At 30.7% G+C, this 24149-nt stretch overlaps 1 protein-coding gene across 2 annotated transcripts; it reads right to left on the bottom strand.

Annotated features, from left to right (window-relative positions):
- Positions 1-723: 723 nt before the first annotated feature.
- On the bottom strand, positions 724-17676 carry LOC107073541 (nose resistant to fluoxetine protein 6-like). Of its 2 annotated transcripts, none has more exons than XM_015334226.2 (13): positions 10522-11729; positions 5606-5850; positions 5331-5524; positions 5121-5245; positions 4657-4884; positions 4325-4541; positions 3523-3688; positions 3353-3432; positions 3144-3239; positions 2030-2159; positions 1751-1925; positions 1525-1667; positions 724-1432 (listed from the first exon to the last, which is right to left on the bottom strand). In XM_015334226.2, the coding sequence occupies exons 1-13, from the start codon at positions 10757-10759 to the stop codon at positions 1307-1309; spliced, it is 2163 nt and encodes a 720-aa protein (XP_015189712.2). In that variant the 5' UTR covers positions 10760-11729; the 3' UTR covers positions 724-1306. The 2 variants fall into 2 exon arrangements, with proteins under 2 accessions (XP_015189712.2, XP_089032902.1); XM_089176776.1 differs by lacking the exon at positions 10522-11729 and adding an exon at positions 17145-17676 and having other exon boundaries at positions 728-1432.
- Positions 17677-24149: the final 6473 nt, after the last annotated feature.

The raw sequence follows: 24149 nt of genomic DNA, 5'->3' as shown, positions 1-24149 counted from the left end.
TAAATTACTCCAAAAATTTAATCCTTTGTGCTAACACTCTACAATTATAGAAAATAAGATAAAATAATAAAACAAAAATATTATTTATATTTAATAAAGTTTTAATTTATATGTATATTCTAATTTAAATAACGTTCATTTATACATCATTAAAAAAATTATACTTATATAATTAAAATAAAATAAAAATTTTCTAATTTTATAAGTTATAGCTGTGCTCCGCCAAGCGTTGCTGTGGCCCAAGGTCAGTATGATCAAATTGAAAAGAAAAATATTACGTGTGTAGATCACACAAATTATAAGTGAAACCTATATGAAAGCAAGTTTTGAGAGTATCAGACGAGTTCGTAGTATCACGAAAAAAATAATTTATTATTTATTTTTGTTATTATCTTATTTCTCTATTTTTCTACAGTAGGTTATATTATTTTTATTGCAAGAATAATAGAAAGTATGGTTTATTATTGTAAAAAACGTGTCATTTTTCTTCTATTTAAATATTTTTTTATTATATTATATTATAAAATTTGTATAAGTTTCTTAATTACGCAAATATTACAATTAGGTATATAATTTTTTTATATGCCTTGTGGTCGATACATATTTTTTGATATTTAATATAAAAACGTATAAAAAATTAATTCAATGAACGTATTAAATCTATTATGAATCAAGTACATTTTATAAGAAAAGAAAAAAAAATGTAACAATGATTTATTTGCTTTTGAACGAAATTTTTCAGCTGCTTCTAATATATTCTACAGTGTGGCCTTATTCTTTCTCTGTGATGTATTTTGTAATCATTTTTTTTTTTTGTAAATTATTGCAGGAAATACAATTATTATATCCGATGTAATTCATAATTATTTATTATAATATTTGCGCAATAAAGAATTTTGTACGAATTTTTCAATAAATTAGAAACATTTAAACATAGAAGAAATATTACCCGCCGAATAAACCGTGATCAAGATTGGAGAAAAATATTATTAAGGAATCTTAAGAAAATATGATACGAAGACCGTGAATGGAGAGATCGCACACGGGGGCAAGAACAATGAAGGGATTTGGTAATTGCGGCAATGACATTTCGAGTTCTAAATGCCAAATAATGATACTTATAGAAAGTAAAAACAATCATATGCTTAATGAATAAAATATTTTAATAGAATTATAGACTTTTCAAAGATCCCACATTTTAAAAAAAACACATAGAAACATGGAGGACAAGTAGTTGTATCGTTTGTTTTCATTGCAATCGTCAGTTACAATGACAAAAACATATTATGAAAACGAAAAAACAGAATCATGTCTTTATATTTAAATAATCCATCACTTCCTTCATCAAGTAGATGTATGGCAATTCAAACATCAACGATACCATGTAAGAACATATGTATGTAATTACTGAGTATGCAGTAAATAAAATTATCTGCAAAATGAAAAAAAAATAACGTAGAGGAAAATAATTAATAATTCATTTAATCAATCTTTAAAATCCAAAAATAATAGAAAAATACATACGAAAGAAGAATAATTAAAGTGAAGAGAACTTTCACTTAAGAAATTCATAGAACTTATAATAATTGGATTTAAAAGAAAAGCTGCATAAGTCAATCTACTAAAAGGTATCCAAACTTTACACGAAAGAATACTATTTACTATTCCTAAAATATAAATCGATTTAATTAATAATAATTGTTAAGTAATAGTGTCGAAATGAAGAATAGAATCAGATATTTATTTATACCTCCATTATTTGTACAACATGCTATTAATAGCCATGCAATACCAATTGCCCATACAGTTCTACTGAGAGCAACGTAAATAGCAGTAGTTAAAACTGATATTCTTCTTTTATATAATCCAAACAGTACTAATAAATTACATAAACTGGCCAGTATCGAAAAGAGTATTATTGTTTTCTAAAATCAGTTTTTTCAACATTAGTGTAAACTTTAACATCATCAAGAAAATAATATGATAATGAAGTATTTATAAGCGCTAAACGATCAGAATATTTTTTTACTCTTTTCCATAATAATTTGTTGTTTAATTTGACAACAATATAGGCAGTCATCACACCCACTATGTAAGGTCCTATCCTAATCCATGGTGGATAGTATATTACGTCCATAAAATTTAATAGCTTATCCATTCTGTAATGCAATTCAACAAAAAACTATTAATCAAATAACTCTTTCATTAAAGAATACTTTTATGTGATTATCTATCTATATAAATACGCTTGTCGCGAAGTGTCCAGCATTCTGAATATATGTTTAATTGTTATGCTTAAATGATGACAGTTAAAATGCTCAAAGTATGGATTTTTATATAACTAAGGGTTACAGAAAAGTTAGTAAAGAGTATGCATAATTGTTTACAAGACGTTACTCTTCTCAAAGATAGTCATATTTAATATTCAAAACTTCAAAAATATCTGTTCAGATACTATATGCAAATATCCTAGCAATTTTACGTTAGTAAGTAATGAATCCAAACTATTGAATATATATTGTTCGATTTGCCTAAAAATTTTCATGAGTAATAAAAAAAGTTAAACCTTCAATCATTGTTAATATTATATTTATATGTGTTGTGTAATGAAGTTAATATAGTAAATAATATATTTCATAGCAAGTGTTCCAATGCTTTCCTTAGTCACAGTAGTTAATGTAATAATATGGTCAACTAATGCGTAAGTCGCTATTAAAAAAGAGTTAGTGTCTTTAATACCCAAAGAAAGGATATGTATTACTACAAAAAGTTAGTACAAATCCCGATTTTTTAGAACATTTAATTAAATGTATTTTAAGTCTATAAAATGTCAAGCGAGTTTCGACCAATCTAAAAAATATGCTTAAGTTGACTGCGTCTAGAGTCGGATTATAGGTTACTCGAGTTTTCACAGCCAGTTTAATTAACAATAGTTTAAGATTCCCCACTTCAGCATAAAACACAATTAACTAAAACCTATTTTACAGATTAAACGAAACCATTTTTGCATTCTGTAAAATAACAAAGCAATGTGTGAAATCCTTCTCATTACGTACAATATCCGTTTTAGGTAAACCTTCTATATAATGCTCGTAAAGTATACATTACCATATACATGAATAATTATTAATATTGATATTTACGTAGGAATAAAATTATAAATGTATGATATGTAGCCAGTAAGAATTATTGACGAGGTAAACAATATACCCAACAAACTAGCTGCTATTTTGAAGTACCTGAAATGCAATAATGCTTGATTAATTAAACTCTTTTTTAAGTTTCTTAATTTCTGCTTAATATAGATTTTTTAAGCAAAAACAATGTTTTATAAAAATATGAGTTTACTTACGTTGAAGATAAAAATAACAGAAAATTTATTATGAGGAAGTACTGCATATCGTTCGCCAAGTACCAACTCCAACTCATACACTGCAAGGATCGATGTCGATAATTAATATTATATCGATTATTCATTAGGAATACGAGAATTAAAAAATTGCTGTTATCGTAAGTCCATACCAAATCTTGTTGACTAAAAAGGTTGTGAATATAAAGGATATTTCTCCACCAATATTTTTGACAATTTTCGTGGTTACGTTCCGTTATGGGAAAGAGGGACGTTTTACTGTACCACGTTGCACTTATCTGCACTAATCCGATTAATACCATGAATGTAGGTGTCAATCTAAAATAGCAGAAGTAGCGAAAAAAAAGTAAGATATTCTAATTAATTATATTTCTTATTTTGAACCAATTTATGTAAGAAAACCATAAAGTTTTCTAGCACTTTTCTAGATTGACTAAAATTTTACAAGAAATTTGTGTTTGTGAAGTTTCTAATTTTAATTGATAGGTACAATTAAAATTTATTGAGATTTTTTTCCCTACCTTCATACTATAAAAATTCCTAGCAAAAAGAATTTTCTAGGTTGATTTATACTTTCATTACATTTTATAGAATAACCGAACAATTCGTGAAAGTCATTCTCCTTTTACACATTACCTATTTAACGTAGAAACTCCACAGTATGCCTGGGCGGGCATTGCTCAAATAATTCGAAAAAAACATATTATTTTCTCTTTGTTTTTATAGTCATTTTATTTAATATTAGCTTTTAAAAGTGTTATTTACCTATCCACACATATAAAGTTTTTCGAACAAAGAATTGTTTTTCTGAGCGATCAATATACGAGACATAATTGTTATTAATATATTTTGTAAAATAACAAAATTATACTTACCATGCTTAGATTTGAAAAACCTTATACATAAATTACTTCAATTATATTAGATATTTGACATTTATAAAAATGGTCTTACCTAATAAACCTTTTCAGGAGAACGATAAAATATAATTTTATTGTATTTAAATAATCATTCGGTTTACTTATATTCTTGCTCATGTCTTTTTTTACATACAAGTATGCGACTAGGAAACCACCAATATAAAAAAATGTATCAACTGCCAGCATTCCTCCATTGTATATTATTTGACCAGCAAATTCTTGTTTTTTTCTTAAACCAATTGACCGGTTTTCTTTTATTAAAAATAGAAAAATGAAGATAAAGTTAATGTATAATAATAAATAAATTTAATTAAAATATCTTTTGAGAAAGTTATTTAAATTCAATCTTAATAAATAAATCTTTACCTAAAAAATCCTTTGAATAGTAAGATAGATGAAATAAAATAATCATTATCATCGCAAAAAATCGTAATCCGTGTATAACCGGAATACCAGTATTCTCAGATTTCATATTAAATATTCTTTTCGTGTTTGTATATGCAGAAAAAGCTAAGAACATGTTCCAAAGAAAACTTTGGTAATTTAGTTTTTCTTGTTGATCCTTGTTATTATCGTTTAACTCTTGAGTGTCACCTAAAAAGATTAATATAATAATATAAATCAATTGTATTTTCTTAAAAGTTAACTACAATATCACTTTATTATTTTTACTAATCACTTAAGGTCTCATATGAACAACAAGAACATACAGGAGGCCATTATTAATCTATAAGCGATAATTAAGTATAAACAAAAAAATTTTTTAAGAAATAATTCAAGCACAAAACTATATTACAACAAAAGTGTTACAAATTATTAAATAAACTAACCTCTTGCTTGTAAATTGTCTCGGTCTTGAATATATTTGTAATGTTTCTTTAATTGTTTTTGATATATCAGAAGATCGTAAGCCGTTCCTATTATCGTTAATAGTAATGTAAGTACGATTATTACTCTAAACAGAAAACAACAACAAAATATAATTATATTGTATATTTCTTGCGGGACAATCGAAAATTGTAAAAGAATTATTGGTATACGTCATTGTAATAAATGTTCCACTTAATAACCATCGATGGTCATCGACTAGATCTCTTACTTCAACTAACGTAAAGTCTGCTGAATATAATTCGCCTTTAAAAAGAGTTCTATTTCTGAACAAGATTTCTAGAAGAGTAGAAAGATGGTCCTTCGAACAGGATGCTGGTAAGCACATACCTAATATAATCAAATCCTATAAAGAAAACTCAAAAATTAAATTAGAAGTTTTTTAAATCACTTGTGTGTGTGTGTTCTGTTCTTAATAGAAACTTACTTCTTCGGACAATTCGAAGTGATATTGTAAAGTGCTATTATGTCGAATATGAGCAACAAAAAATTTCACTTTGAATGGTGGAAATTCTTCCTCCATATGACGATATTTTGAATTTTTTCGTAATACGTCTGGCGACAATTCATAGGGCTCTCTGTTTCCTGCATCTTCGCATTGACTTCGGCTACCCAACCAATAATTATTGCCGTATAAAAATCCTGATCTCGGTTCGCCGCTAGCATCGATTACTTAATAAAAAAAATAAAATAGTAAAAAAATAATTGTTTTTAATAAATAGTTTCATCTCTGAAACCGCTATAACTTTGTATACTTTTTATTTCGAATTTTTAAACAAATTATATTAGGAGTTACTTTTTCTCAAAACATGGTCGAAATCTATCCTAAATAAAAAAATGGATTCCTCGAAGTTGCCTATCGCGAATTACTATTGTATTTTGATTAAAGTGATTCACCGATATCACATAAATATAACCTTTATAAAGTTGAGTATTCATCTTTTTCAGCCAGCAACATTTTATGCTAAAATATGGGGCATTTATTGTCAAATCAATAACTTTTGATCTCGACCAATTTCGATTTAGCTACAATTTTATTATCATTTCCCACTTCATTAATAACGGCAAAGTTTTCGCCAATTGATAACTACAATAAATCTTCAGATTATCTAGTTACCAGATATTTAAAAATCAAAAGCATTGTAATAACTCTGCAGTTTCATAGCTTTATACTAAACAGTAATAGATGTTTTTTGTAAGAAATTATTCTAATTAAAACAATATACTTTTCGTAAGTTTTTTAAGCAACCCAGGAAATCAAAAAAACATGTATGCCGATAACACGTGTTAGTAGTGAAACCTTCAAAAATTTAAGTTTCAAGAGAATGAAACAAATGGATAGTTTTAAGAGTAAGATAATTGTAGGATTTATTTATTATAATATTATTACTTTATATAAGAAAAGTCACCGGTATAGTCTCTGGGTGGAATAGCTGATAAAAAGTGCACTTTTCACAATTCAAGCAATAAAAATGGAATGCTGGATGCGATAGCCATAGATAGAAACAGAAATGGTAGGATGTTTATCAAAGGAAATATAATTCGTCAGAAATTAAGTAAATATAAACAATCTTTTTTTTCAAATTCAGGTATAACATTTTTTTTGTTAGTATGGTTTTCTATTTTCCGTTTTCATCTACATTCTTGCGCCATATAAAAAACATTTTAGGATAGATGAAATAAAGACGTTACGAAAAACATATGGAAAATACTGCTGGACTGAACGAAGGTTCTAGTAAAATGCAATGAAGGATCTAATAGAGATATTCTCTAGAAATATATTTTCTACTCTATAGCCTGCCACAATTCGAGACCGTTATTATTTATAACATATCTCGTCTTTATTCTTTGGACCACAAACTTGCCTTTCTAAATACTCTAAGCAATGAAAAATCTAAAAAATGCATTGAATCGTATCTCTCTCAGCTTATCGAACTAAATACACTACGAGTCTCAAATTTTAGCTCCGTGGTAAGCTCCACCGAATCACGCTGGGCGTTCAACATCCTAAAAATGTTTTTATTTTATTGAAAAATTACTATAAGTTTCTTAAATACGCAAATATCACAATTTATAATATAATTTTCATATATGCATAGGTCAGTACATCTCTTTGGATATTTTTCATAAAAACATATAAAAATCAAATTTAATAGACATATTTTATCTTTAGGTATCAAATATATTTTATAAAGAAGAAAAATATAAAAATGTGACAGTAATTTACTTGCTTTTGAATGGAATTTGTCAGCTGCTCCTAGTGTATCCTACAGTGTTCTTTAATTCTTTTTCACTGATGTATCTAGTAATCCTTTTCTTTTTTAAATATTTCAGACAATACAATCATTATATTTTTTATGTACTTCATAATTATTTATTATAATATTTGTGAAATAATGAATTTAATACTAATTTTTCAATAAAATAAAAACATTTTTAAATAGAAAAGATATGGCACGTTTGGTAAAATAAAAACAGACCACGCACCTTCTTTCTTTATTTCGACCGTCGGTTGCTTTGGACCTTATACTTTTGCCGCATACCTACGTGCTTATCTCTGTTTATTTTTTTCTCACACCTGGATGGAAAGTTCGTATTTTGCTCCCTGTTTTCAGGGAGCAAAGTGCCACATTCCCGCCCGCTTGAATCTGTGCCAGGGAGAAAAGTGCCTCATTCCCTCCCGCTTGAATGTAGTAACAAATTAGTGCGCATGCTTCTATTTTTTAGCGCATGCGTACTAGTTTCTTAACCTTAAAAATGTTTTAATAAATTACTGCTCATGCTTATATATATTATATATTATGATATATAATTAATGATTTTAATAACATGTGTTGTCTCATATATTTTATATTTTATTTATTTTTACAAGTTTTAAAGATATTTGTTTAGTTAAATATTACAAACATAAATAGGTTACTACGTATACATTTAGTTATTTTCTTGATTATAAGAGTTGTATATGTTATTATTTATTATAATCTGTTTAAACTTACAATTCTTGAAAGTGACAAAAGGTGTATTGACGGTCAAAGAATCAATCACTTCGTTCTCGATTTGAATTTCATTTAAATGCTTTTTTTTGGACTCACACAGACTTACACATACAACCTCTTCGATTTTCAACACTCCCCACAATAATAATAATTTATAAACTCCCTATTTAATTAATTAAATTTTATTTTAAAAAATATTTTTTAAACTTAAACAATAATGTATATTTTTAATAGAATCTAATTTTATATTTAAATTTTTTTTTAAGTTTCTTTATATTTTATTTTATTTTTATATTTAAATTTTTTTAAAGTAAGGGGCTCCGCCCCCAACCCCGGCGGGGAGCATCGCCCCCTCAACACCCGCCGGGGGCTGTGCCCCCGGCCCCCCTGAATTTTTTTTTCTAGGGGCTTCGCCCCAGGCCCCCACCAGGGGTTTGACCCCTGGACCCCTTAATTGTTGTTAAATTTGCATAATCTTCGCAAAATGTATTAATTGACAACAAATAAAATAGTATATTAAATACCTAGGACAGTATAGTAAGAAAGCGTCAACTTCGTTTTACGCAGCGAGAAGAGAGAAAGGCGGAAAGCGGCAACTTCGCTTCTTACAGATGCAGCGGGAGAAAAGTAGGCGCTTTTCGCCCGGGTAGAAAATTAGTATATTATTATTTAATTACAAGCGAACTTTCGATCCAGGTGTGAGAAAAAATTGTATACTCACCACGGGAGCAAAGTATGGCATTCCGACCCGCGTAATATTGGCGTGGTGAGTAATATACTATTACCTTTCTATCGCTCCTACCTGCTAAACATTTCGAGTATTGAAATAATATGTGTCTACGCTTCGTAGTATGCAGTAGCGCACAAACACACACATATACAACCAGGAGCGATAACTACGAAGCATAGCATAAAGAGGAGACCGAGAATAGGAAAAGCTGTATAGCTATATTCCGTCTCATTCTCTCGCAGGCTCAATCCTATATATTTTTCTCTATTTCTCTTCTAACTAAATATCGTTGCTGTTGCCTAGAAGCCCATCGCTCCGTTGCCTGACCCACCCGCGTTTTATTTTTGTCAAATCACTCCCTATACTAAGAAGTTTTCACTTTAATAAATTGTTCACTTTATCTACTTGAAAAATTGACCATTGCAGTCTTTTTGTAATTATAATTCTTAATAGTATATAGTTAAACTAAAGTTTTTAAATAGATTTAAAAATATTTATGTAGGAAAGTTTTAAGTGTAGAAGAATAAACATAGGTAAGCGTGTAGGCGACGAAAGAATAAAGGACAAAGAAACAGATAGTCGAAATAACGAAAGGCGGTGTAAGGTTCGTTCTTCGTAAGTTGTTAAGTTGTGTGTGTGATTCTGTGTGAGTCTAGAAGGTTCTCGAGCGATATGGATGTTTTGTTTATTGCATCGGACCGGACGTTTGAAAAATTCTAAAGCAATGCGGATAAATATAAAGGGACGCGGATTGAGGCGAAGGGCAGTCAGTAGTCAGTCGTAACAGTCGCAGTTGTAATAGAAGTCGTCATCGGTCGCAAGTCATTATCAATTTGTAAGAGTGGAGTTGCTTTTCTCAGTTGTTTTCGTAAGATTGTGAGGCTACTATTGTATTTTTTCTAATACCTATTTTAAATATATCTTATCAGTAGGATTAAACTGAGTGTATGTTAACAAATATTACGCCGATTAAGATGGGCTGGTCACGTAACTCGCATGGGGAAGGATCGAGCGGCACATAAAATATTGGTCCATATACCAAACAGGAAAAGACCACTGGGTAGCCCGAGACATAGATGAGAGGATAATAGTAAAAGGGGCCTAAAAGAAATAGGATATGAAGACCGCGAATGGAAGGATCGCGTTCAGGGACGGGAACAATGGCAGGATTTGGTATTTGCGGCAATGAACTTTCGAGTTCCTAATGCCAGTTAGTAATAATAATAATAAGAATAACAAAAATTTAAAAAATATGGAATTACATTCAAAAAAGTGTAATTTCTTAAAGAATTTTAGTTCAGTTTTTACCAAAAAGATTTCGAACAAAGTTTCTCACGTTTTATAAAAGCCTTTTTCTAAATAAATATCTAATGTAATATTACTTTTTAAATAAATTAAACTTATTATTTGCTGTGTATAAAAGTGTTTCCCTTCATATTCCTATCCCTGCAATATTGTTCCTCCTTTGAAGTAAATAACCATGCATACTCATATATACATCAATGCTCGACTAAAATAAGCATTCCAAAATCTCGTTTATAATTAAATAAATAATTATTTTCTACAATTAGTGATTAAAGTCTCTAATAGAAGATATTATTTCGTACTTTCTCATACCTTTTAAACTCCATAATTTTTGCTGATCAATGGCTTGTCGAAATTCAGTAAGTTCCTTTCCACATTGAGTTGAGTTTAAGAGTTCTGCGTTTGATAACATTGCATAAACAGGCAATGCATGGATCTTCAATTCTCTCATTTGATTTGCTGTACAATAATTAAGAAAAAAAGCAATCCTGCGAGTAATTTGAACCCTGGACGTGCCATTTTCACAATTTGATGTTGTTCTGTTGTACATTCGTTGTATTTTTTTTAATTCATGTAGAATACTTGTCAAAAAAATTCAATTTTTAGGCTACTTTCACTTATTTGAATAGTATATCTATTATTGTTACACTGAACAAAAATATAAATAATACAAAGTAATAACTACATAAATATTTAAAAGGAAAGAAACATGAAAAGAGAAGATATACAAGTGATATTACTTGAAACCATACTCGATTAATGATACACGACGAACGTGAAAGAACTAAATGAACCTGTTGAAAAGTTACCACACAACCCAAGTGAAAGTATATTGCTGTAATATTTCCTGATCCAAAATTTTACGATGCGCGTGCACAGCGACATGAAATTAACAGAAAAAAGTTAGTCGATAAATCTCCTTTAAGTTTAGCGTGGATTGCTATCTAAGTTCAAGATATTTATTTTGGCATTTCTAAGTACACAACACGTGTTTATATCGATACAAGTAAAACTTATTTATGTATTTTTAATTATTGCATACTGTGATGATTGATAATAATAAAATAAAATAACTGTGAATATCTTCAAAAATATTAGTTGTTTGTGAATATTAATAATAGAAGTTGTTTGTATAATCTTATTTAAAGTATTTTTGTATCATTGAGGTTAACTGAGGTATGTATATTTGTTTACAATATTTAAAAATTGTTACTTTATTATTTAATGAATATTTGTATTTAATAAATAAATAATTTATATTAGCAAAAGTTTTTTTTACTTATCGTTAGCTATTCTTATTAATTAAATATTTCTATTAAATAAATAATTTATATTCTACTACTTTATCACGTCGACAACATTTAAACTTTTCCTTGACCTTTTAAAATCGAATGCTTCAAAGGTCGATAACTTTTGAAAAAGTAATTATTGCAAATAAATTGAAAGTAACAAAAATTCGATTTATATAACAACTTGATAACCTTGAATGAATACATTTTAAACAACTTTCACTTTCTATATTTGATATGTTGCTTTTTTTCCATCTAGTAAAGTAACATTTAATAATATTTTATAAATGTTAATTAAAAGAATATATAAAAATATATTTTTTAGTTATTTTTAAAAATTCTGAAAGTTACAGCTGTAAAAACACGTTAAACTATTATTACAGTGGACACGTATTCTAGCGAAGGTAAATAAAAAGAAACATATGTGGGACGAGCGCCTCCATGCCAAACTTATTGATTATTCGTTGAGAAGAATTGGTCGGTGGGCTTTGGATAACTTAATGCATAAAAGAGCAGTTGCCCAAAAAGTGAAAGATCCTGGTTCGAGTCCCGGTCCAGTAGTCAGTTATCAGCGGTCCAGTTTTTTTTTTCACGAATCTTACACATATATGCAAAGTTTTCACAAATAAATGTGGAACAAACAAAAAATGCAAAAAAAAAAAACAGAATACTTTTCCATTCTCACCACCATCCTCATTCTTGTAACGAGTCGTCATACGAGCTATTGCATGCTTCAGAAAATGCATGTGAAAACAACATAATTTTAATTATAAGTATTTTCTGATCCCCTTTTTTTGCGTTATTTTAATAGACGGTTGCAATCACAAAAACCAATCTTGTTATAGTCGATTTTTATGGTTGTTTTGACCAATACGAAGACATTACGACTAATGAATAAATATGATTGTGAAATTTTTAGCATGACACAATAACCAAACATATGTTACAAATGTGAATCAGGACAATTCCTCAAACATTGAGTCTTGTGGTTATTGTCATTAGCTGATATGATGAGGAAGATAAAAGGTTAATTAAAATAAGAAATAAAACACGTCATTGAACTAATAGAAAGTATCTGTTATACTTTATTGGCTCATCAGAGAAAAGTCTTACGATATAAAAACTCTAGTTGATAATTCGGATATAATAAATAATAATAAAAATTATAAAAATAAATATTACAATTAATAAAAAAAACAATTTATTTAATTTTTTAATATGTGGGGGTTCAGACAGAGAAAAATATATAAACTGAAGATGATATAAAATAGTTTAATAAATTATGATAATGTGATGTCGAGCGGTATTTACATAAGTTTACACACAAAGTGGCGTGGTTACAGAAATACAGAATGCAAAAAGAGTTAGAGATATAACACACAGACAGATACTGAAGACTAAAGACTGACTAAGGGCTGATACAGACTAAAAATAACTAAGGTCAGATACAGACTGAGCACTAAGGACACTTTCCTACTTCTTTCCACATATTTATATCAGAAATGAGCTACACCCGTTTGGGGAAGGAAGAGGATTACGAATCCTTTTGACCAATAGCAAAAGGGTACACGCCCTATAGTCAACCGATGGGTACAGCTTATGTTTTTTTAGGTAAAGATCGAAGTAAAAGACCATGCATAAAAGAACTTCGTTTCAAGTAATGGAGTATTGTTCCTCCTTATGTGTCACATGTTTTTCCTTAGAAATCCGAAACTATCCAAAGGACCCGACACTTGCACAAAGGGTTTTCATCGCACCAGTAGGTCCCAATAATTCTTAAGTTTTGTTTTATGGTTTTATAGCCCTCCTAAATCTTTTCTTTTAATCTTCGCATAGAGTTTTCCTTTCCAGAAAATAGAATATAAAGAAAAGAACTGGATACTAGTTTTTTTTTTTCTACAAATAATTACTTAAATATAGTAATAATTAATGTCAGAGGTTTGATGAGTACCTCACCTCTCGCTCTACTGTAGAAATATAAGGGTATTTTATAATACAAAAAGTAGTTATACTTTACTTGCTTTGTCAGTTCTTAATGGACTTAATGTCTCAAAAGGCGTCGATATTTTGATCTTTTCGAATATTGACATAGTATTAAATTTCTTTGTCTCTTCCTAGATATTTATTTGTTTTTCTTTTTTCCTTTTTTTTTCTTTTCGTTACAGGCACACTACAAATTTATTTTTGTTATTTATTATATATATGTTGGATAAGCTTGTTTGGAAAGTGGTCTAACTCCATTTTCCAAGAACATCGAGTTAGCTACCGTAATAGTACATTTTTACATGATCTTTTCATTTTGAAGCCATTTTCTACAAATATATTTAAAATCATGAAGATATTGTAACTAGAAAATTTGCCGATCAACGGAATCATGAAAATTATATTTTGAAAGTTGCTTATCTAAATTCTTCATTTATTATTTTCCGATTGCACCTGGTCATTGTACAACTTTATGTTGTGTGTATCATGTTATATAAATATGATAATACTTTCTTGTAAATAAAATGTGAGACATGAAAATTTTGTACGAAAAAAATTATTATAAAATTCAATTTTTAAATTGGTACAAAATTTTAACGGTAAATTGAGAAATTGGTTAAAAATATGTTGAATGCGTTTTATCTGAAATGAACCGTATAAACTTTTCTATAAGACATCAATGAATGAGAATGAAAATTGGAAAATCTTCAATTTATTACCACGTCTGGACAGACCAAAAAAGTTCGACAATATTATATTGTGATACCACTGCATGAAAATATCAGAATAATTACAACAGCAAAATTTAAGAACACAATGGACCTATTACGATTTATACGATACAATTATTTGATATTCTTTTTATGGATAGACAAATTAACTATAAAATTGCGCTTTTAACGGCAATTAAGAAAATTAGGGAAATAAATTATCTACAAGTTTAGATTCACATTAACATCAATATCAATCGATAAAGCAGGTTACTTTCCAAAAAATAATATGTATTAACATTTTTTTTTTTTTATTAAAGTGAAAATTTCTTTAGAATAGGGAGTGATATGAAAAAATCATGTTTGCAGATCACACGTGTTAGAAGTGAAACCTTCAAAAAACTAAGTTTTGAGAGAATGAGAAAAATGCACAGTTTCAAGAGTAATATAATTGCAGGATTTATTTATTATAATATTTTTACCATATACAAGAAAGGTCACCGGTATGGTCTCTGGGTGGAACAGCTGATAATGAGTACACTTTTCCAAATTCAAGTAATAAAAATGGAATGCTGAATGCGCGCGATAGTTATAAATAGACGACAAAATCGTAGGATGTTTATCTAAGGAAATATAATTCGTCAGAAATTAAGTAAATATAAATAATCTTTTCTTTGAAAATCAGGTATAAAATTTTTTTTGTTAGTATGGTTTTCAATTTCCCGTTTTCATTTACATTCTTGCGCTGTATAACAAACATTTTAAGATAGATGAAATAAAGACATTACGAAAAACATATGAAAATAATGCTGGAATAAACGAAGGTTCTGGTAAAATGCAATGAAAGATCTAATACAGATATTCTCTAGAAATATTTTTTCAACTCTATAGCCTGCCATACTTCGAGACCCTTATTATTTAGAACATATCTCGTCTTTATTCTTTGGACCACAAACTTATCTTTCTAAATACTCTCGTCTAAATAATGATCTGAACAACGAAAAATGTAAAAAATGCATCGAATCGTATCACTCTCTCAGCTTATCGAACTACACACACTACGAGTCTCAAATTTCAGCCCAGTTGTAAGCTCCACCAATTCACGCTGGGCGTTCATCCTGTTAAAAACGTTTTTATTTGATTAAAAAATAAACGTAAATAACTTTATAACGCAAATATTACAATTAATAATGTAATTTTTTTATATGCATGGGTCAGTTCATGTCTTTGGATATTTTTTATAAAAACATAGAAAAATCAAATTTAATAGACATATTTTATCTTTATGAATCAAATATATTTTATAAAGAAGAAAAATATAAAATTGTGACAGTAATTTACTTGATTTTGAATGGAATTTGTCAGCTGCTCCTAGTGTATCCTACAGTGTTCTTTAATTCTTTTTCACTGATGTATCTAGTAATCCTTTTCTTTTTTAAATATTTCAGACAATACAATCATTATATTTTCTATGTACTTCATAATTATTTATTATAATATTTGTGAAATAAAGAATTTAATACTAATTTTTCAATAAAATAAAAACATTTTTAAATAGAAAAGATATGACACGTTTTGTAAAAAAAAAGTATACCCATGAATATTATCGCATCGATAATAAAGATAATAAATATAGATCGAATTTCAACAGACGTTTCCTATTTTTTATAATTCTGTTCTCATGAAAAGGAACTGACCTTAACATGTAGGTAGCTTTCAAAAACTAATATTTTCCAAACTCTATCCATCAAGATGGAATGCTGAATGCGACAGCCATAGATAGAAACAAATATTGTAGAATATTTATCGACAGATATATACGCCGTCCTAACCAAAGTAAATATAATATACTTTTTTTTGAAACTCAGGTAGATGAATTTTTTTTTTCATTCTTTTCATTATTCCTTTGAATTTAAGACATCTTTATCATGGGTTAGCACACAAAAGTATTTCTTTTTGTGTTGCAACTAATACCTGTAGATGCTGTTATTGAAGGGAACAATTGTGGTCGTATTTTTTTCATTTCATCGGGTTTTGAATTACAACGATTTTAAAATCAATTTCTATTTTCGTTGTTTTATTTTATAATATTTTTTTTAAAATTTGTTTTCTATATTTTTTTTCTATATTTGTAAAATAAGTTATATTATTTTATTCTTATTAGAAATGTAAAGTAAATAAGGTTTATTTGTTTTTGTAACGTGTCTAGTTTCTTCGATTTAAAAACTTTTCTATTTTATTGAAAAATTATTATAGATTTCCTAAATACGCAAACATTATAATTAAAAAACATGTCTTTGGATATTTATAAGAAAAATATTCTACAATGTTGTTTAATTTTTTTTCTCTGATGTATCTGATAAACATTTCATTTTTTTGTAAAATATTGCAGATAATACAATTATTATATTCTATATATTGCATCAATGTTAATTATAATATTTGCGAAATAAATAATTTAATATTAATTTTTCAATAAAATAGAAACATTTTTAAATAGAAAAGATATACCACGTTTGGTAAAATAAAAACAGACCACGCACCTTCTTTCTTTATTTCGACCGTCGGTTGCTTTTTATACTTTTATATTTTTTATTATTTATATACTTTTGCCGCATACCTACGTGCTTATCTCTGTTTATTTTTTTACCTTTCTATCGCTCCTACCTGCAAAACATTTCGAGTATCGAAATAATGTGTGTCTACGCTTCGTAGTATGCTGTCGCACACAAACACACACATATACAACCAAGAGCGATAACTACGAAGCATAGCATAAAGAGGAGACCGAGAATAGGAACAACTGTATAGCTATGTTCCGTTTCATTCTCTCGCAGGCTCAATCCTAAATGTTTGTCTCTTTTTCTCTCGTTTATAATTAGATGAATAATTATTTTCTACAATTAGTGATTAAAATATCTAATAAAAGATATTATTTCGTACTTTCTTATACCTTTCAAACTCCATAATTTTTGCTGATCAATGGCTTGTCGAAATTCAGTAAGTTCCTTTCCACATTGAGTTGAGTTTAAAAGTCCTGAGTTTGCTAACATTGCATAAACAGGCAACGTATGGATCTTCAATTCTTTCATTTGATTTGCTGTACAATAATTAAGAAAAAAGAGCAATCCTGCGAGTAATTTGAACCTTGGACGTACCATTTTCACAATGTGATGTTGTTCTGTTGTACAATCGTTGAATTTTTTTTTAATTCATGTATAATAATTGTCAAAAAAATTCAATTTTTAGGCTACTTTCACTTATTTGAGTAGTATATCTTTTATTGTTACACTGAACAAAAATGTAAATATACAAAGTAATAACTACATAAATATTTAAAAGGAAAGAAACATGAAAAGAGAAGATGAACTAATGATATTACTTGAAACCATACTCGATTAATGATTTACGACGAACGTGAAAGAACTAAGTGAACTCGTTGAAAAGTTACCACACAACCCAAGCGAAAGAAAATTGCTGGAAAACTTCCTGATAAACAACGTCTTCTTTAAATCCATCTCTTCACTATCTATTAATCTACTTGTATAATATTATTGTAATTATATAAAAACCATTAATATTTAAATAATAATATAATTATTTCACAGAGTTATTGTTTATACCGAGATCAAAATATATATATGAATATTTGAAGTTAAAAAAAACATGACAAAAAAATAAAAGAATGATATTATTTGAAATTATACCTGATTATTATAACACGGCAAACGTGCAATATCTATAAGCGTTAATTGGAATATTATCACACCAATTAAAGCGAATGACTATCGTTGCTTGACTGCGTATCAAAAAAGGTCTTATTATTAATTTATCCCTCCTTGAATCACTGCCATCTCCACAAAATCCATAATAAATATCATTTTATATTACGACCTATATTCATTACGTCACTCACATTTATATCATGTTAAGAAATTTTTTTAGTTAATTGCTTTTTTTTACGACTTACATTATCATTATTTTTTTATATCAACTACTCATAGTTTCTTCAATCAATGAATATTTCATAAGGTAGAACTTCTTTTAGGATGAATGTTACAAGAAATATATTTTCTATGAAACAACCCTAGAAGATAGTAGTTTATATTCTACTTTGTTTTAATAAACCTTATATTATATATTATATATTATATAAGCAAGATTTATTGAATTTAAATGGGAAAAATATTTATTATAATATAACAAATACTTAAATATAAAGGTTGAATATAAAGATCGAAAAGAAAAAAGTAAGTAACAATAGTTAGAAGCCGCTATTTGACTCGTATTACACTAACGAATGTACTCACTCACAACTAGTCGCACCGAATCAAGAAGGCGAAGGCTTCCCTTTTCATGTGCTTATTACGAAGCCAGATCAGTGAAGCCAGATCGTGGAACATTTTAATCCTTCTCTCGAGCCCAGCACGCAGTGATCCCAGAGACTTTAGTTCTGGGACTAAATCAATCAAACGATCAAGTTCGTTTGATGGACACAGGGGCGCAAAATTATCGTACGCGGCAGAGAATTATCGTACGAATGGGATCGCTGGCAGCACGCCTTGCACACAACAAAATTTACCGTTGTGTCGGAAAACTGGAAAACTGAAAGAAGTCCAGGGAAGCAGTGCTGTCAGATCGTGGGTAAATCTTACCCTCTCCTCGTGTCCATGTGTTCGGACGACACGAGTCGCTTTCATAGTATGCCACTCCGGCGTGCCCGCCAACTTCGGTTACACTCGACTTTCCTCGACATCCCAAACACACGGACATGGAAAACTTTCATTGTGTGCAATCCCAGTGGCACAGGGAGAGGGTAAGATTTACCCACGATCTGACAGCACTGCAGGGAAGCCGAGGTAGCTGCGCGACAAAGGAGAAATAATACCCCCACCACGCGTCGTGGAGAAATACATGGACACAATACGCATTGTTTTACACATTGTTCAAATATGCGAACGACATAGGAAAATAACTAGCAAATACGAATGGAAAGAAAAGGAAAGATTATTTTCGGAAATACGCCGCTAGGTTTCGTTATGTTCGCTGAAGTTGTAGAGGGTTTCTCTATAGTAAAGATAATATTAGACTGAATTTTATTTTATGATTTTTATTTAACGGATGCGACTTGCTTTTCTTAGTTGTACACTTCTCTACGGCTACGCACAGACTGTGTTAGTCTAGTGACCACTACTTGTTAGCGTGGTTCCCTAGCCTTCTAGTAACTTTAGAGGGCGTGACCTTCGGTCGTACCGCTACATTACTCCCTTCGGAGCATTTTTCTTATTACATAAAATGCGAAACTTAAAATTATAGATATTTACAAATATATAAAGATATATAAAGATATATAAAAATATATAAAGATATATAAAGATATATAAAAATATATAAAGATATATAAAAATATTGCACTATCTCTATCCTAACTTAATAAGTTTTAATTGGTACATACGAATCGGTATTGCAATCTTTTTCGACGAACGCTGGTTTTAGTCTTTCTATAGATACATTTATATGTTTTCCTTTATAGTTAATTTTGAAAATATTATCTGTAATTCTTTGTATAATTTCGTATGGACCTTCGTAAGGCGCTTCTAATGGTTTTTTTACAGCGTCGACCCTTAAAAATATGTGCGTACATGTATACAACCTATCCTGAATAAAATGTTTCTTTTTGATATGGTGCGCTGTGGGTATCGGTCTGATTTGCCTTATATGTTGTCTTAATTTTTCTAGGAATATGTGTGGATCTTGTAATAGTTCTTCGCTGAGGAAAAATTCTCCTGGTAGTCTGATGTTTTCACCATATACCAATTCCGCAGCTGAAGCTTTTATATCTTCCTTTAGGCTTGTGCGTAGACCAAGGAGCACTGTTGGTAGTATTCCTACCCAGTCTTTTTCTTCATGGCACATTATTGCTGCTTTAAGTGATCTATGCCATCTTTCTATCATTCCATTTGACGCAGGGTGATATGCTGTTGTTCTAATTCTTTTCGCTCCGACTAATTTGGTTAACGCTTCAAATAGTTGACTTTCAAATTGTGTTCCTTGATCAGTTGTAATTGTAATAGGAGAACCAAATCTTGAAATCCACTGCGAATAGAATGTTGTTGCCACTGTATCTGCTGAGGTATCTGGCATTGGAATTGCTTCTGGCCATCGAGTAAACCTATCGATCATAGTTAGGCAGTATCTCATATTTTTAATCGTTGGTAATGGACCTATTATGTCTATGTGCACATGTTCGAAACGTCCTTGTGGTACTTCTATTTTCGAAGGTACCTGTTTGTTATGACGGCTTATTTTGCACTTTTGGCATGCTAAACATGTACTTGACCATTCTGCAATATCTTTGTTCATTTTTGGCCACATGAAGCTTTTTCCTATAAGGTGTTTTGTTACTCTGCCGCTGGGATGTGACAAATTGTGTACGTTCTTAAAAATCTGCCTCCGTAAAGAGACTGGGACGTATGGTCGTATGCTTTTTCCTACTATGTCGCCATAAATATATTTATCAGAGCTATCGAGGAAAATCTTCTGCAGGTTCCATTTTTCTTCTGCCAAAATATTCTTTAGTTCGTCATCCTCTTGTTGCTTTGCCATTAGCTCTTCTGTTGATACCAGGACTGGCATGTCTATGGTTTCCAGTCTTGACATAGCGTCAGCTGCCACATTGTCTTTTCCAGCAACGTAAACAATTTTGGAAGTAAACTGTCCTACATAATCCAACTGTCTGGCTTGTCTTGGGCTTGCTTTGTCCGTATTTTGCTTAAAAGCGTATGACAGTGGTTTATGGTCAGTCTCTATTATTAATTCTCTTCCTTCTACAAAATACCTAAAAAACTTTAGGCTTTTATAGATAGCTAATAATTCCCTATCATACACACTATATCTAATTTGCGCTTTTTCTAGTTTCCTTGAGAAGTATCCTAGTGGTTCCCATTTGTTATCGCAGAATTGTTCTAACACTGCTCCAATTGCGTTATCGGAAGCATCAGTCTTTAATTTTAACACTGCTTTCTCTTTTGGGTATGCCAATAACGTTGCTGTGGCAATTGCTTCTTTGGCTTTTTTGAAAGCTTCTTCCGCTGCTTGATTCCATTCTATCAGTCTTTCGTCGTGCTTCTTGGCACCTACCATATATTTGTTAAGTGGGTCAAGCCATTCTGCAGCCTTTGGTAAGAACCTCCTATAAAAATTCACTACCCCAAGGAAACGTCGCATATCTGAAACAGTCTTTGGTTTGGTATAGTTTTGTATAGCGTGGACTCGCTCATCCAACGGCGCTATACCCTTATTATCTATCTTATAACCTAAGTAGTTTACGCTATTTTGAAAAAAATTGCACTTTGAAATGTTTATTGTTAGTCCATATTGCCTAAGTCTATCGAATATTGCACGCAGATGTTTTTCATGGGATTCCTTATTTTTAGACGCTACAATTATATCATCTATGTAACAGGCACAGAAATCTAATTTGCTTAATACTATGTTCATAAACCTTTGGAATGTTTGCGCCGCGTTACATAAACCGAAAGGCATCACTGTGTATTCGAACAGACCAAAAGGTGTAATTACAGCTGTTTTTTCTATGTCTTCCTCAGCCAACGGAATTTGGTGATATGCTCTAGACAAGTCTATTGTGGAAAATATATTACAGTCACGAAATTGTTGCGTGACGTCGTGTACATGTGGAATGGGGTACCTGTCTGGTACCGTAACGCTATTCAATCGCCTATAATCTCCACATGGCCTCCATTCGCCATTTTTCTTTGGTACCATATGCAGAGGGCTCGCCCATTGACTCTTGGACGGGCGACAGATTCCTTCGTTGACTAGTTGCTGAAATTCGGCTTGTGCGATTCGCAGTTTTTCCGGATTTAGTCTTCTTGCTCTCTCTGCTATTGGAGGACCTTTTGTGATTATATGATGTTTCACCGTGTGGCTGATGGGTTTCCTTGAAGTTGGTTTCATTAAATCTGCGTACTCCCTAAAAAGTTCTAAATACGGACTATTGCAATTAATGGTCAAAATGGTTGGAACGTCAATATTTACTAATTCTGCTTTCCTAGAAAGCAATGTATTGCCGTCCAACAATTTTTTGTTTCTTAAATCAGGTAATAAATTATAAAAATGCAAGAAATCGGCGCCTATTATTGCTTTAGAAACATTCGCTATAATGAATCTCCATGAAAAATCTCGACGGAGTCCAAGATTTAAGTTTAAAAGTTTTTTTTCGAATGTGTCTATTTCTGCACCATTTGCCGCATATAACTTACACGTATTGTCTTTGGTTTCACTTATCGAAGTACGTGGAATCACTGAGACGTCTGCACCAGTGTCTATCAGAAAACATGCTCCTGTTTTTCTATCATTTACTATGAGGCGCAGGTTTCTCGTCGCGTCGTCAACTGCCTCTATTTGAGACGCTTGCATTAGTTTTCCGAAGGCTTTCTTTTATCCGGGCCTGTCCACTTGCACGGGGATCTGCACTTCCACGATTGTTCCGCGAATTTCCAGTGGTAGTAACATAGGCCGTCATTGTTTCGGTGTTTGCTTGACGATCGGCTTCGACTTCGGGATCTTCCGCGGGAACTTCGGTACTTTCTTCTGCCGCGCATTAGGTTTTTTATCTTCTTCGTTAGTTGCGCGATTTCCCGCTTGATTTCCGCTACCTCGCTGTTGATTGTTGTTTGAGCGGTACTTCTTATTGGCGCTGCTTCAGTAATGGCGGCCGTTTCCGGCAGACGCTCTCTCCCGAGGATCTTGTCACCCATTTCCGCTAACTTTGCAGGTGACGTAATTTCGTCTGCAATGGCGAGGATCTCTTGTATCCTCGTTGGCATCCTTTGCATCCATAACGTTAGGAGCATTTTTTCGCTAACACTATCACCTGCTAGGCGTTTCATTTCTCTCCAAAGTTCGGACGGTTTTTTGTCTCCTAACTCAATTCCCATTAACAATCGCCTTAGCCGTTGTTCGTCGGATTTAGTTAGTCTGAGTATTAAGGCTTCCTTTAAATGTGTATACGTACATTGCTCGGGGGGGATGCTAAGATGTCGTGTACCTCTCTTATCAGCGTGGTATCCAAATTCCTTATCACCGCTGAAAACTTTACGGCATCCGATTTAACGTTGTACGCCGTGAATTCCTTTTTCAACATTACGAACCATAAATTTGGTTCCTCTTTCCAAAAAGCTGGAAGCGTTACATTTCTAAACTCACTGGCGTTGACTTCCTTTGTATCGGCACGGGTCACCTCGGCTTCGCTGGTTGGTTGCGCCATTGTTCTTCTTTTTTATTATTTTTTTTATTTTAGTTGTTGTATTATTTTTTTATTTTTTTACGTGGACGTTCCCGGGTTTTGGCACCAATTTACTGTAGAGGGTTTCTCTATAGTAAAGATAATATTAGACTGAATTTTATTTTATGATTATTATTGTTAGGATGCTACTTGCTTTTCTTTCTTGTACACTTCTCAACGGCTACGCACAGACTGTTCTAGTCTGGTGACCACTACTTGTTAGCGTGGTTCCCTAGCCTTCTAGTAACTTTAGAGGGCGCGACCTTCGGTCGTACCGCTACAAAGTCAGGTTTATGACGTCATATTTTTCATTGACAATTGTTGACAATACTGAATCATTAGCAATTGTAATAATTTTTTTTTAATTTATAAAAAGTAATATTTATTTAAAAATGGTAAAGAAATGTATTGTTCATGGGTGTATAAGTGGACGAGTCAAGGATCGTACTTTAAACGATCGGAAGTTGAAACCAAAAAATCTTCGCAAATACTCTAAACTGTCATAAATTATTAATGAACTTATTATTCTTATTACATCTATTATTTATTGTTTTTTAATTCTACTTATGCTAGAGAAATTTATAGTCTTGTAAAAAGTGCAATTTACGATAATAAATTACAATTTACTTTTAATTGGACTTCTTTAATTTA

This window comes from Polistes dominula, unplaced genomic scaffold (assembly GCF_049000335.1).
Source record: "Polistes dominula isolate Pdom_NZ unplaced genomic scaffold, Pdom_raw_medaka contig_32, whole genome shotgun sequence".
Taxonomy (NCBI): domain Eukaryota; kingdom Metazoa; phylum Arthropoda; class Insecta; order Hymenoptera; family Vespidae; genus Polistes; species Polistes dominula.
This window is presented reverse-complemented; position numbering and strand designations above follow the sequence as displayed.

Coding starts and splice junctions, on each gene's coding strand:
- LOC107073541 (XM_015334226.2), bottom strand. CDS start 10,759: ATGTACAACAGAACAACATCAAATTGTGAAAATGGCACGTCCAGGGTT. Junction 5,851..10,521: donor AAAATTATGGAGTTTAAAAG/GTATGAGAAAGT, acceptor TTTTTTATTAAG/TAATCGATGCTAGCGGCGAA. Junction 3,689..4,324: donor CTCCTGAAAAGGTTTATTAG/GTAAGACCATTT, acceptor CTGCTATTTTAG/ATTGACACCTACATTCATGG.